At 42.6% G+C, this 15,699-nt stretch overlaps 1 protein-coding gene across 1 annotated transcript in view; it reads right to left on the reverse strand.

Annotated features, from left to right (window-relative positions):
- The window catches only part of TNNI3 (troponin I3, cardiac type), a 46,926-nt gene extending 45,503 nt beyond the window's left edge, over positions 1-1,423 (reverse strand). The window contains exon 1 of the mRNA XM_069742963.1: positions 990-1,423. Coding sequence (XP_069599064.1) covers positions 990-1,423 — 434 coding nt within the window. The remainder of the gene's footprint in view (positions 1-989) is intronic.
- Positions 1,424-15,699: the final 14,276 nt, after the last annotated feature.

Genomic DNA, 15,699 nt, shown 5'->3' on the forward strand with positions numbered 1-15,699 from the left:
GCAGGATATACATAGTGAATAAACATGAAAGTGTGAAGAGTATTATTTCTCCTTCCTTATTTCTGCCATTTTCTTTTACTCTTTTCGAAGGTGCTGTGAAGTCAAGGACGTCAGAGAAGATATGTGTCAGATATCCAGGGATGGGCCCCGATGCATTTTACTAAGGTATATACGTTCCATCAAATGGCACACCAAATTGCAAGATACATACTGTAAATTTAAGCTACAAGGATAATGAAAGAAAAACCAACAATTAGAAAAAAATGACTAAAAATCAAAAAACAAGACACAACACCAAATACAAAACATACATAATAAAACAGCCGGAGACATGAAACTATAAAAAGGAACTAAAACTAAGCTGTTCATTCAGGCCTGCTGGAGCAAGTGTATGTAAAATTGCAATCCAGCGACATTCGCGTTGGGCCAGTTTTTGTTTAGCATCACCACCTCTTATGCCAGTATGGATCCTCTCTATTCCCCACACTTTAAGATGACTGGGATTACACTTATGGTATTTCCGAAAATGTTTCGGAATTGGTTTCAGATTTTCAATATCCTCCACCTCTCTGGCTGCCTTAATATCACGTACGTGTTCGCGTACACGAACACGTAACTCTCTCGATGTGAGGCCGATGTAAATCAGGTTGCACGTACAAGTCGCATAATATACGACAAAGGTCGTGCTACAGGTTATATGGTCCTTGATTCTGAATTCACGTACACCATCAGATGAGGTAAATGTCAAGGATCTGACCATATTCCCACAGGCCAGGCAGTCACCACACGGAAAGAAACCATTTTTTTGTTTCCCAGCTTTGAATGGATCTTGAATTTTTGCCACATAGTGACTGTGTACTAAGATGTCCTTCACATTGTTACACCTACGGGCTGTCATGAGAGGTCGTGCCGATAAACAATTCTTGAGTACGGGATCAGTTGTTAAAACGGACCAGTGTTTAAACAACACCTTCCTCATCTCTTCCCACCTATGATTATAGGTAGATATAAACCTAGGCTGAATATCCCATGTAGTTCTCCCAATCTTGTCTTTTTCAACCAGAAGATCATTTCTACTTGTGTGTTTTGCTCTCACATATCCCCTCTTTATAGACCGTCTACTATATCCTCTTTGACGAAACCGCTCCCCAAGGTCCACGGCCTCCCTCTCAAAAGATGTATCAGAGGAGCAGATCCTTCGAGCCCGAAGGAACTGTCCTGTAGGGATGGCTCTTATCGTGGAGGGGGGATGAGATGAGGTGGAGTGAAGAAGAGCATTTACCGAGGTCTCCTTACGAAACAAATCAGTGTGGATTTCTCCATTTTCCTGAACCCTGAGTGTGATGTCTAGAAAGGAAATCTCATTTTGATGATATGTGAATGTGAGCTTGATGTTGGAGCCGTTGTCGTTCAATCCTGACATAAATTCCTGTAATTCTTGGGCAGGGCCATGCCATATAAACAAAACATCATCTATATATCTATACCACCCAAGAATTTGGTGGACATGGGGGACCGAGGTAGTACAAAATAAGACGAAAAAGTACCAACGGGACGTCACTGATCGACAACAAGGCCAGGTATATAAATGGCACAGTAGACGCATGTTCAATAAGTCAATCCCTAGAAGCCGATCCACCTCAATATCCTCGGTATCCTCGGCTGAGGATAGAATACAAAGACCTGACAATATGAGACCGTTTTGGATGAAAAGAGATCAAGAGAGAAATGAGTGGAGAAATGGACGTTTGAGAAACAAACGCAAAATGAATACCTCTCCAGTCATGGATAAAAAATTAAAAACTAACCAGTTAGAGGTAATAAACTTGTCCACTCATATTCTCTCTGAACCACAAAGGGAGGTTTTGGGACTAGGTTTGTCGTTTTCCCCATGCAATAACTTTGACTTTTTTGTAGCATTAAAGGACTTGCATCTCTTTTCCCGGAAGATCGTATTAAAAAGACTCCATTTACGTTCCTCGGGACGTTTGGATATTACTGACCCTATTGAATTGGAAACTTTGAGGGATCTTGAAGATCTGGAACGTGAATCTCTTATGGGGGTAAGTGCCTCTCCATCACATATATCAGCCAGATGTACCACGTTTCCCCCCTTGTCTCTCTGCCCACAGGTTGAGATTTTTACCAAATTGGTAACGGAAGATCTTAGGAAAATAACAAACTACAGAAAAAGAGATAACCTCACACATAAACAGAGGGAGGCGTTGCAGGAAATTAGGATGTGGGATGACGTGGTTATAAAACCAGCGGACAAGGGGGGAAATGTGGTCATCTGGCCTGTGGAGAGGTACGAGAAGGAAGCCTTTAGGCAATTGAGAAATAAGGACACATACACCCCCTTAGACAAAAATCCACTTCTCACCTTTCAGAAACAACTTCAAACCATTTTACAAATAGCTTTTGAAAGGGGTATCATTAATAAAAAAACTTTGGGTGGTCTGCTTACTGAGCACCCTGTGATACCTACCTTTTATCTTCTCCCCAAGGTCCACAAAGACCTTCTTTTTCCGCCGGGGCGTCCGATTGTCTCTGGCATGGGAGGGCTATGTGATGCCACATGTAAATTTATTGAGTACTATCTTAAACCACAGGTGGAAACTTTGCCCTCACATGTCAGGGACACTACGGACGTCCTCCGACGCGTTGATGGCCTTATCGTGGAGGAGGATATGCTTCTGGTTACTGCAGATATCGAACAGCTATATACAAGTATCCGTCATGTTGATGGTTTGAGGGCTTCAAGGTTCTATTTGGAATCGAGTAATCTTGATCCTGACTTACGTGAGCTGGTGTTGGAGCTGTTGGAATTCATCCTGACTCATAATTTTTTTGTATTTAAAGATCGTTTTTTTCTTCAGCGGCAGGGCACTGCCATGGGGGCGGCTTGTGCGCCGTCTTATGCTAATTTGTTTTTGGGATATTGGGAACGAGAAATCTTCCAGGGCGGCGCACAACCCGTCCCCTATGTCCACCAAATTCTTGGGTGGTATAGATATATAGATGATGTTTTGTTTATATGGCATGGCCCTGCCCAAGAATTACAGGAATTTATGTCAGGATTGAACGACAACGGCTCCAACATCAAGCTCACATTCACATATCATCAAAATGAGATTTCCTTTCTAGACATCACACTCAGGGTTCAGGAAAATGGAGAAATCCACACTGATTTGTTTCGTAAGGAGACCTCGGTAAATGCTCTTCTTCACTCCACCTCATCTCATCCCCCCTCCACGATAAGAGCCATCCCTACAGGACAGTTCCTTCGGGCTCGAAGGATCTGCTCCTCTGATACATCTTTTGAGAGGGAGGCCGTGGACCTTGGGGAGCGGTTTCGTCAAAGAGGATATAGTAGACGGTCTATAAAGAGGGGATATGTGAGAGCAAAACACACAAGTAGAAATGATCTTCTGGTTGAAAAAGACAAGATTGGGAGAACTACATGGGATATTCAGCCTAGGTTTATATCTACCTATAATCATAGGTGGGAAGAGATGAGGAAGGTGTTGTTTAAACACTGGTCCATTTTAACAACTGATCCCGTACTCAAGAATTGTTTATCGGCACAACCTCTCATGACAGCCCGTAGGTGTAACAATGTGAAGGACATCTTAGTACACAGTCACTATGTGGCAAAAATTCAAGATCCATTCAAAGCTGGGAAACAAAAAAATGGTTTCTTTCCGTGTGGTGACTGCCTGGCCTGTAGGAATATGGTCAGATCCTTGACATTTACCTCATCTGATGGTGTACGTGAATTCAGAATCAAGGACCATATAACCTGTAGCACGACCTTTGTCGTATATTATGCGACTTGTACGTGCAACCTGATTTACATCGGCCTCACATCGAGAGAGTTACGTGTTCGTGTACGCGAACACGTACGTGATATTAAGGCAGCCAGAGAGGTGGAGGATATTGAAAATCTGAAACCAATTCCGAAACATTTTCGGAAATACCATAAGTGTAATCCCAGTGATCTTAAAGTATGGGGAATAGAGAGGATCCATACTGGCATAAGAGGTGGTGATGCTAAACAAAAACTGGCCCAACGCGAATGTCGCTGGATTGCAATTTTACATACACTTGCTCCAGCAGGCCTGAATGAACAGCTTAGTTTTAGTTCCTTTTTATAGTTTCATGTCTCCGGCTGTTTTATTATGTATGTTTTGTATTTGGTGTTGTGTCTTGTTTTTTGATTTTTAGTCATTTTTTTCTAATTGTTGGTTTTTCTTTCATTATCCTTGTAGCTTAAATTTACAGTATGTATCTTGCAATTTGGTGTGCCATTTGATGGAACGTATATACCTTAGTAAAATGCATCGGGGCCCATCCCTGGATATCTGACACATATCTTCTCTGACGTCCTTGACTTCACAGCACCTTCGAAAAGAGTAAAAGAAAATGGCAGAAATAAGGAAGGAGAAATAATACTCTTCACACTTTCATGTTTATTCACTATGTATATCCTGCAGTTGTTATTGCGGTGTATCCTTATTAGTATTTGTACTGTGTTGTCTGTTTTTAATTGGTGTGATGTACTATAACTAGCACTAATCAGATGTTATATCCTGTTTATTGTCTTTGAGACATTGTGTGTTGTTACACTTTTTGTATTTATGAAATTGCTCGTTTTTGGGCTCTTTATAATAACACTTTATACTGTAATGTAACCTTTAAGACATTGATCACATCGTTTTCTATCACAGTCAGGGGGCGTATAGGAGAGGACAGAGTTGTTTATGGGTTAAATGTCCCCGAGACATTTTTCGGCTCCATTCTGTTGTCATCAGGTTGCTCCGCCTATATAGAGTCATGTGATTTTTTGTTTCTGCAGCACAGCCCCTCCGTGCGCATGTCCACTGACGTCCTGATCTCGGGGCATTGTGGGCAGCGCCGGCTGATGACGCGGGCGGCTCAGTGACGTCATCGCGACGGAACTGGCCGCGGCGCCATCTTGGATGCCGCCCGGGGATGCAGTTCCCGTTCGGACGCGCGGTGACATGCGCCGCTTCAGGTGGCAGCTATTGGAGCTGATTGCGCACATTTAAATGGCACACATTAGACAAGTAGCAACACCGCCCCCTGACGAAGCCGACGCGAAACGCGCGTTGGGGCCACCACGTGGGTCATCCTGGTTACCAACTCTGGGTAAGGTTTAATGATTAATCTGTATGGTGTTTTCCTTTTTGGCTTCTCTTTGGCTGGTGGTGAATGACCGGACATAGTGGTCACGTAGCTTATGCGCAGGGCTACCTATATGTAAATAGAGCCGTGAAGCAAAGATTTATAGGGATACCAATTTTCTATTTGGACCTTGTTCCCAATTATTATATGGCACTATGCACTTTATTAATACTTTATTGGTACCAGGATCACCTACGTGGTGTTTAATTCCATCTATTGCTACCATTCACTTCCCTTTTTAGTCATATGTTATATGTTTAATTAAATCATGTTTTTTGTATATTTCTGGCTATGGTTGCCAAGTATTGCTGAGAATAAAACTTGTTTTTGGACTATAACTCCATTGGTTCTTCGTTTTTGCTATTGATAGGAGTGTCCATTCACATTAGTGGTATCAAATCTCCCCCGGGGCTCCCCCACTTGGGATGTGAGCATGGTGGAGTTTTTGGGTAAAATATCTTCATTTTTGGTCTTTTATTGCTACCTAACAAAACATGCTGAATGATTCCTTTTAAAGAAGAACCTGATTGATTTCATATTTAAAATTCTCTTTTAAAAATTTATAAAAATAAACTATTATCACTTCTAGTTTTGAAAGTTTTCTTTGCAGCAGTTTTTCAACCCCTGACCACAACTTTTGCACAGAACTGTGTATATACCCAGTATATAAGTGAAGCATCTGGATGCGTCATCTCTGAGCAATGTCTTCTGTGACTCATATGGGCAGAAGCCTCCATACATTATTTTACATCTTGCTGAACTAGTGAAATGTCAGCCTGGATCGAAATTAAGAGCCAATTTCTCTGTTTTCTCACCTTTCATTAAATGAGTATTACCAAAAATAGAAACGCGTCGTTCTTCATCTTATTAGAGAAAATTACAGCCCCGACTATCAGCTCCTGTCTTACTGCTGGATGCTGACTTGTGCTTATTATATGACAGGCATTTCTGAGCTGCAAATAAAAGCTAAAGAATATACTGAGGGTAATGAGAGATCCAGGACTTTGCACAAACCTATCATTTCTATCACACATCATCTTAGTTAATTCTATATTAAGTTTTTCTTGTAAAGTGACCCTTCAGTCCAAGTCTAAAAATTTGACTATGCATGTCAACCTACTAAAGGTGCATTTACACTGCGCGATTATCATCCCGTGCAAACAGGTTGCCGATCACCTGATGAACGGGCAAAAATATCTGTATGACTGATTACTGAATTTGGAAGGGACATCGGAGAGGGAAGGCTTGGCATGGTTTCATCACATGGTTTCCTCATAATTACTCTGGGGTGCATAGCTTTGTAAAGAGAAGGCTTGGCTACCAGTCATCACATGGTTACCTCATACTTCCTCAGGGGTGCATAGCATTGTAAAGGGAAGGCTTGGTTACCAGTCATCACATGGTTTCCTCATACTTCCACAGGGATGCATAGCCTTGTAAAGGGAAGGCTTGGCTACCAGTCATCACATGGTATCCTCATACTTCCTCGGGGATGCATAGCCTTGTAAAGTGAAGGCTTGGCTACCAGTCATCACATGGTTTCCTCATACTTCCTCAGGGATGCAAAGCCTTGTAAAGGGAAATGCTTGGCTGCCAGTCATCACATGGTTTCCTCATACTTCCTCAGGGATGCACAGCCTTGTAAAGTGAAGGCTTGGCTACCAGTCATCACATGGTTTCCTCATACTTCCTCAGGGATGCATAGCCTTGTAAAGGGAAAGGCTTGGCTGCCAGTCATCACATGGTTTCCTCATACTTCCTCAGGGATGCACAGCCTTGTAAAGTGAAGGCTTGGCTACCAGTCATCACATGGTTTCCTCATACTTTCAGGGATGCATAGTATCGTAAAGGGAAGGCTTGGCTACCAGTCATCACATGATTTCTTCATACTTCCTCAGGGATGCATAGTATCGTAAAGGGAAGGCTTGGCTACCAGTCATCACATCTTTTCCTCATACTTCCTCTGGGGTGCATAGTATGGTAAAGGGAAGGCTTGGTTACCAGTCAGCACATGGTCTCCTCATACTTCCTCAGGGATGCATAGCCTTGTAAAGAGAAGGCTTGGCTGCCAGTCATCACATGGTTTCCTCATACTTCCTCAGGGATGCATAGCCTTGTAAAGGGAAAGGCTTGGCTGCCAGTCATCACATGGTTTCCTCATACTTCCTCAGGGATGCACAGCCTTGTAAAGTGAAGGCTTGGCTACCAGTCATCACATGGTTTCCTCATACTTTCAGGGATGCATAGTATCGTAAAGGGAAGGCTTGGCTACCAGTCATCACATGATTTCTTCATACTTCCTCAGGGATGCATAGTATCGTAAAGGGAAGGCTTGGCTACCAGTCATCACATCTTTTCCTCATACTTCCTCTGGGGTGCATAGTATGGTAAAGGGAAGGCTTGGTTACCAGTCAGCACATGGTCTCCTCATACTTCCTCAGGGATGCATAGCCTTGTAAAGAGAAGACTTGGCTACCAGTCATCACATGGTTTCCTCATACTTCCTCAGGGATGCATAGCATTGTAAAGTGAAGGCTTGGCTGCCAGTCATCACACGGTTTCCTCATACTTCCTCAGGGATGCACAGCCTTGTAAAGGGAAGGCTTGGTTACCAGTCATCACATGGGTTCTTCACACTTCCTCATGGGTGCATAGCATTGTAAAGAGAAGGCTTGGCTGCCAGTCATCACATGGTATGCTCATACTTCCTCAGGGATGCATAGCCTTGTAAAGGGAAGACTTGGCTACCAGTCATCACATGGTTTCCTCATACTTCCTCAGGGATGCATAGCCTTGCAAAGGGAAGGCTTGGTTACCAGTTATCACATGGTTTCCTCATACTTCCTCAGGGGTGCATAGCTTTGTAAAGGGAAGGCTTGGTTACCAGTTAACACACGGTTTCCTCATACTTCCTCAGGGATGCATAGCCTTGTAAAGGGAAGGCTTGGTTACCAGTTATCACACGGTTTCCTCATACTTCATCAGGGGTGCATTGCCTTGTAAAGAGAAGGCTTGGCTACCAGTCATCACATGGTTTCCTCATACTTCCTCAGGGATGTATAGCCTTGTAAAGGGAAGGCTTGGTTACCAGTTATCACACGGTTTCCTCATACTTCCTCAGGGGTGCATTGCCTTGTAAAGGGAAGGCTTGGCTAACAGTCATCACATGGTTTCCTCATACTTCCGCAGGGATGCAAAGCCTTGTAAAGGGAAGGCTTGGCTACCAATCATCACACGGTTTCTTCATACTTCCTCAGGGGTGCATAGCATTGTAAAGGGAAGGCTTGGCTGCCAGTCATCACACGGTTTCCTCATACTTCCTCAGGGATGCACAGCCTTGTAAAGGGAAGGCTTGGTTACCAGTCATCACATGGCTTCCTCATACTTCCTCATGGGTGCATAGCTTTGTAAAGGGAAGGCTTGGCTGCCAGTCATCACATGGTATCCTCATACTTCCTCAGGGATGCATAGCCTTGTAAAGGGAAGGCTTGGCTACCAGTCATCACATGGTTTCCTCATACTTCCTCGGGGATGCATAGCCTTGTAAAGGGAAGGCTTGGCTACCAGTCATCACATGGTTTCCTCATACTTCCTCAGGGGTGCATAGCTTTGTAAAGGGAAGGCTCGCTTACCAGTTATCACACGGTTTCCTCATACTTCCTCAGGGATGCATAGCCTTGTAAAGGAAAGGCTTGGCTACCAGTCATCACATGGTATCCTCATACTTCCTCAGGGATGCATAGCCTTGTAAAGGGAAGGCTTGGCTACCAGTCATCACATGGTTTCCTCCATACTTCCTCGGGGATGCATAGCCTTGTAAAGTGAAGGCTTGGCTACCAGTCATCACATGGTTTCCTCATACTTCCTCAGGGGTGCATAGCTTTGTAAAGGGAAGGCTCGCTTACTAGTTATCACATGGTTTCCTCATACTTCGTCAGGGGTGCATAGCCTTGTAAAGAGAAGGCTTGGCTACCAGTCATCACATGGTTTCCTCATACTTCCTCAGGGATGCATAGCCTTGTAAAGGGAAGGCTTGGTTACCAGTTATCACACGGTTTCCTCTTACTTTCTCAGGGGTACATAACCTTGTAAAGATAACTGTATTTTTTTCATTTGAAGTTTATAGGAAATTGATCCGTTTTTTAAGTACTGCACATGCCCAGAAGACTAGAGCTTTTTGGAGACACCAAATGGATCGTTACATACGGAACAAAACTGAATGAAAAATGGCACCCAGTGTGCATCCATTATTGCTCTGTGTGCAACAGATCCATTTTTATTTGATACTATATTGGATCTCTTACAAAGAGATAACAACTGGACATGTGAAACTTATTATCAGGACACGAACTACCTACAACTTGTGCAAATGAAGAAAACACTGCAAGACGCTATCCAGGTGGTATAAATTTGCGCCGTTCCCTTCATTCCCTTTAGACAGGAGGTCATGTTGGTATTTGACATAAGCTTCTCACAAGGGGCTTATCAATAAACTAACAATTTGGGGACAAAATTATTGGGTTATAGTTTCCAGACAAAATCCAGAAAATGTTCCTGTGCATAATTCTAGGACCCATCTTCTTGGCCTAAGATAATTGATTAAGTACATGCTAACATTGCTGAGGATGAGGATTATTCCTTTATTTACCTGGATGGATTTAGGAATTGAATTTGTCAATTTGTTAAATCCATCTTGGATGACTAAAAGAACTTGAAGGTCCTTACTGTAGACTACACTTTTTAACACAATTCCTAGAATCAGAATCCTAGAATGATAGAGCTGGAAGGGACCTCCAGGGTCATCGTGTCCAACCTCCTGCTCAATGCAGGATTCACTAAACCTTCTCAGACAGATGTCTGTCCAGCCTCTGTTTGAAGACTTCCATTGAAGGAGGACTCACCACCTCTTGTGGCAGCCTGTTCCACTCATTGATCACCCTCACTGCCTAAAAGGTTTCTCTAATATGTAATCTGTATCTTCTCCCTTTCAGTTTCATTCCACTGCTGCTCCTGTTTCCATGTGGAAATGACAATATGGATGACCCCTCCACAATGTGACATCCCTTCAGATATTTGTCGACAGCTATTAAGTCTCCTCTTAATCTTCTTTTTTGCAAGCGAAACATTCCCAGATCCTTTAACCGTTCCTCGTAGGACATACTTTGCCGTCTGCTCACCATCCTGGTTGCTCTTCTCTGAACTTGCTCCAGTTTTTCTATATCTCTTTTAAAATATGGTGCCCAGAACTGGACACAGAATTTCATATGAGGCCTGACCAAGGAGGAGTCGTGGGGGATAATTACTTCACGTGATCTAAACTCTATGCTTCTCTTAGTACATCCTTGAACTGTTTTTGCCTTTTTTTGCTGCTGCATCTCAATGTTGACTCATGTGCAGTCTGTGATCTATTGGTATACCCAAGTCTTTCCCACATGTGCTGTTGCTTAGTCCTATTCCTTCCATTCTATAGATGTAATTTTTATTTTTCTTGCCCAGATGTAGAATCTTGCATTTTTTCCTTTAAATGCCATTCTATTAGTCACTGCCCATTTTCAAAGCTTCTCTAGATCCTTCTGAATCCTCTCTGTCTTCTCTAGTGTTAGCTATCCCTCCCTATTTCATCCTCATATCATGACCCCGACCCTTCATCATCATCATCATCATCATCTTCTTTTTATCCTTTATATTCTTCTTCTACATTATCATCATCATTGTCATAGTCTTTGTTATCATCTTCTTATTCTCCATCATCATCATCATTCCTTTATCTCTTTCATCATCTTCATTTTTTACTTCTTCTCCATCGTCATCATTATATCTTGCATTGATCATCATCATCTTTTTCTCCATCATCATCATCCTTTTCTTTATCATCATCTTCTCCTTTTCTTCTCCAAATGACTACTTAGACAATGCATCCATCACTTATTTCCAACACTCATTGGTTCTACAATGGATTGGATGACTTGAACAACTACTCATTTACCTACCCATTTGCAACCATAGACTCAACTTTGATGAAGGATAGACTTTGCCTCCAATTTAGACATTAGATCAAATCGAATTGCAATGTGGACCCCCATCCTCCCAATGGCCTGTGTGTGACACGTGTATGAAAGGCTGGTTATGTTTGTGATACCTATCAGTGCTGGATGTGCCGGAACGTCACCGATGCAAAGCTACAATGGTCTTGCATAAAAGTCAAACTAACTTTTCGTATGTGATTGTTGTGATGCGGAAGGGAAACAGTCACATATTACATACAGTATCTTACAGAACTCGAGTACATATATAAGGTCTTTACGATAAGGTTTATAAAAGAGCAGGATGATTTCTTATTCTCGCTCTTAGAGAAGCATAACCTGGAGAGCTGGAATCAATGCCTCTAAGTCATACTGAAGATCAAAGAGAACCACAAAAATACTTACAGTCACCTCTTCCCTGCAAGATAAAAGAGGAAAAAAATATTAATATTCAGAGATGCTTAAGGAAAAAGACATATAAACTAGTTTGTAGCCCTAGAAAAAGAAGAATGTGTGTAGTTATTACAAAGATACAACAATTGTATAGGAAAAGGGATCAGAGGGAGTCGGAGAGCAGTTTAGACCCTGAAGCAGGAGCATGAAGGCAAAAATGAAGAGTAATAACAGCCCTGTATTCTCTGTAGTACACGCCTGCGCAAGGCAATCTTGCCTTGCGCACGCGCAGTATGATTTGCCCAACTGCGGGCAAAGCCAAAAAGCATTAGTGCGCATGCGCCGGCGCACTATGTCCCAGAACTATTTCGCTTTGTTCCAGGACATAGTGCGCCGGCGCATGCGCACTAAAGCTTTTCGGCTTTGCCCGCAGTTGGGCAATGCATACTGTGCGTGCGCAAGCCAAGATTGCCTTGCGCAGGCATGTACTACGGAGGACAGAGAATGAACTTCAATCCAATATTGCGGCCAGCGTGCAGCCAGAGGGTAAGGAAAGGGTGAATCAAACACCCGAAAACTCCGCCCATATGAATGAAAACCGGTCCCGCCAAATTCAGGTGACGGTTCCCTTTAAAGGTTTTAAACACTTCTTCCGACTTGCTCCACAGATGAAGCGTAAGTGAAGGCGAAACAGGTGTTACCCAGTCCCACAGCATGTAACTATGCACTTATTTTGGAAATAAAGGATGTTTTTTATGAGTGCTGTAAGTTCTTATCTCTTATTATTGTTATGCAAAGTTAAGCTAGACAGTCTAAAGATGAACCAACTTTTATTAGCCTGTATGAGCCACCTTCTTTAAATATAATGAAAGGTGTAGAACATCAGGTGAAGGCCTCCGTTGGGCTGCTCATGATAAGTTTTGCTATAGGGTCCAATTATTTATTTTTATCCCCCCCGCGTATACTGTAAAGCAGGGGTGTCAAACTGCATTCCTCGAGGGCTGCAAACAGGTCATGTTTTCAGGATTTCCTTGTACTGCACAGGTGATAATTTAATCACCTACACAAATAATGAGTTGGTGATTAAATTATCACCTGTGCAGTACAAGGAAATCCTGAAAACATGACCTGTTTGCAGCCCTCGAGGAATGCAGTTTGACACCCCTGCTGTAAAGGTTCATTTACACTGCAGGATTATCATGAACAAGCGTTTCTGGGAATACTTGGTTCCCAAAAATCGTGTATTCTAAAGAGGCTGAGAATCAACGGACAAAAGAGCAAAGCGCATAATTGTCTGGTGAAATGATCATTTGGTTTGTACAAAAGATCGTCGTTCTCAGCACAGCATCTGAAGAGCGGTCTGTTGGTGTAAAGAAGAATTAAATGACCTCAAAAATAGTTTATCAGTGGTCATCTAGCAACGTACATGGTGAAATGTTAATGGACCCTAAGACCTTGAGACAAAAAAATTATACAGTGAATTACAGCTTTACTAGTTAAATATACTGTATAACATCATTATCACACCAAAAGCAATGAAAAACAGAGGAGAGAGGCTGCTGCGCAATACATTAATAATCACTTAAAAAATGAAAACTACTAATTGAATCTGCAAATGCACGAGAAATTGACAATATTATTTTCAATTTTTATATACACTCCTGAACATTGAAATTGTAACACCAAGAAGGAAAAAAGTCGCAGACTTATGGAAATCACAGGATGTAGACAGGTTACTGATCTGCAATTGATGAAAAAAATGGAAACTAAATGTTAAAACATCTCAATTTCTTCAGTCTGGAGTATGAGCACAATTTGCAGAAATCTGCTATCTCTGAGGTTATTAATGGTTGTCTGAGGAATGGTCTGCTGCTTTGTATGCACTTGGGAAAATCATCAAGATCCGCTGCTGGCAGCTCCCTTTGCAATTCCTGACCAATGATGTCCCAGATGTGCTCCATGGGAGACAAGTCTGGAGACGCTACAACTATGGTAGCAGGTTTCGTTCGCGCAGGATGCTCACAGTAGCACCAGCAACATGCGGCCTGGTGATGTCATGTTGAAACAGCTCTTGGGACACTAAATGGTTCCAACACCAAATCATTATAACGCTGGGCTGATAGTGTACCTGGAATGAAGACTACAGGGGTCCATCTACTGTATAATATGTCACCCCACACCATAATCCTGGGAGAAGGACCGGTGTGATGTTCTCTTGTGATGGCCTCTTTATTGCTTTGCTCACATGATCTCCAGATCAATCTCTAGTTATCATTGTATCAAAGACAAAAGAGGGACTGAAGAGGGTAGACCTCTATTCCAGCCTCCATGGCCACCTTGCTCTGTACTATGATAGCCTTTGAGAATGGTGCCGTGAGGTCAATAGACCACATGTAGCTAGACATCTGGCTTGTAGCCCACTGTTTGGCTTGTGTAGACACTGTTTGACGCCTTAGGCTTGGAATGTGGTGCCCAAGTTCACATATGGTACAGAATGGACCACTTTGTACCATTTTTCTGATCTGATGATCCACCCCTGCAGAGGTTCTCCTCTGTAAACCTCCTGCTGTCACTGCAGTTGTTCTCCCAACCACGGAGACACATATCGTTGAACAGTGCTGACATCTTGGCCTACGTGCCTAGTGATCGGTGATGAACCAAAATCTCTCAGTTCAAGGATTCTATTCCGCTCAGTTTATAACAAGTTGTGATAACTGGCACCTCAGCGAACAGGAGGCAGCGCACAATAATTTATCTGACTTTATATAAGTTTCATGTGACTAAATACATTTTTTATTCAATCTTACTTCTATACTCTTCCCATATGTCACATATTTGAGCTCGGTGCTTGAGAATGTTACCATTTACAGATATTAACAACACCTGATATTTCCTCGATTTGCGTAATCGTACGGCTTGTCCTCAGTGGCTCAATTCCAATATTGAAGAGTGTATATATAAAATGATGAACACCCCCCCCCCCCCCCGACATAACTAATGTAAAGAGTTGGCGTGCAAAGTACAGTGAATCGGCACTAAATACTTACTCGTCAGACATCTTGGCTTGATCTACAAAAAGAAAAAATAAATCAAAAATATTAAAACTATTTTGCAAATTGACTTACTTTAATGATTTACTAAAACTGTTTTAAAAATACTCATTTTTTACAAGAAAGGAATTAGATGAGAGAACTTGTACTTTTAGTCGTTTCGATTCCCTTTTTGCTCAATTATTGTTAATCTATTTAGCAAATCCATTCCAGTAAAATCTGTTCCTCTAGCGATGACGTGTAATGTGCACACAGTCCTTATGCCCACTTATATACCATAATGTGGGCAGTGCCCTGGTTATGGACACGTGTGCTTTGTGGGGACTTGGTGCTTACCCCTTTTCAGGCCACAAGTGTTATGATGGAATGGGGACCTTAACTTCTCGCGATGAGTCAATGAGGCCAATAATAGATTCACAAACAACTTTATTTGAATTCTTAATAACATTCTCCAACATCTGATAAACTGCAAAAATGTTTTTAACCATTTGTTCTGCATAAGGCAGAGGCTCATATCTTAGGCTACGTTCACATTTGCGTTGCGTCGGGCGCAGGTTCGGCGACGCATAGCGACGCATGCGTCATGCGCCCCTATATTTAACATGGGGGCGCATGGACATGCGTTGTCTTGCGTTTTGTGACGCATGCGTCATTTTTGGCGCAAGCGTCAGGGCGCAGAGGACGCTGCATGTTGCATTTTTTTTGCGTCCAAAATCAAGCCAAAAATGAACGCATGCGTCACAAAACAATGCGTTTTTGCATGCGTTGTGTGGTGCGTCGCCGACGCAACGCCCAACAACGCAAATGTGAACGTAGCCTTAGTTTCTTTACAAACGACATAACGATGATGTTCAGTACAGTTGCAGTGTAGCAGAGTATTTCTTCGCCCACTGCTAATATCCGACACTACGGTGCAGTCCCCCGTGCTCCTTCCTGGTCAGATGAAGATTCACTTAGTCTTCCAGGACTAGCTTGGCACATTGTCAGTAGCCCACTCCTCACTAGCTACCTATGGGAATCACACA

The sequence above is a fragment of the Ranitomeya imitator genome, chromosome 10 (genome assembly GCF_032444005.1).
Source record: "Ranitomeya imitator isolate aRanImi1 chromosome 10, aRanImi1.pri, whole genome shotgun sequence".
NCBI classification, from domain to species: domain Eukaryota; kingdom Metazoa; phylum Chordata; class Amphibia; order Anura; family Dendrobatidae; genus Ranitomeya; species Ranitomeya imitator.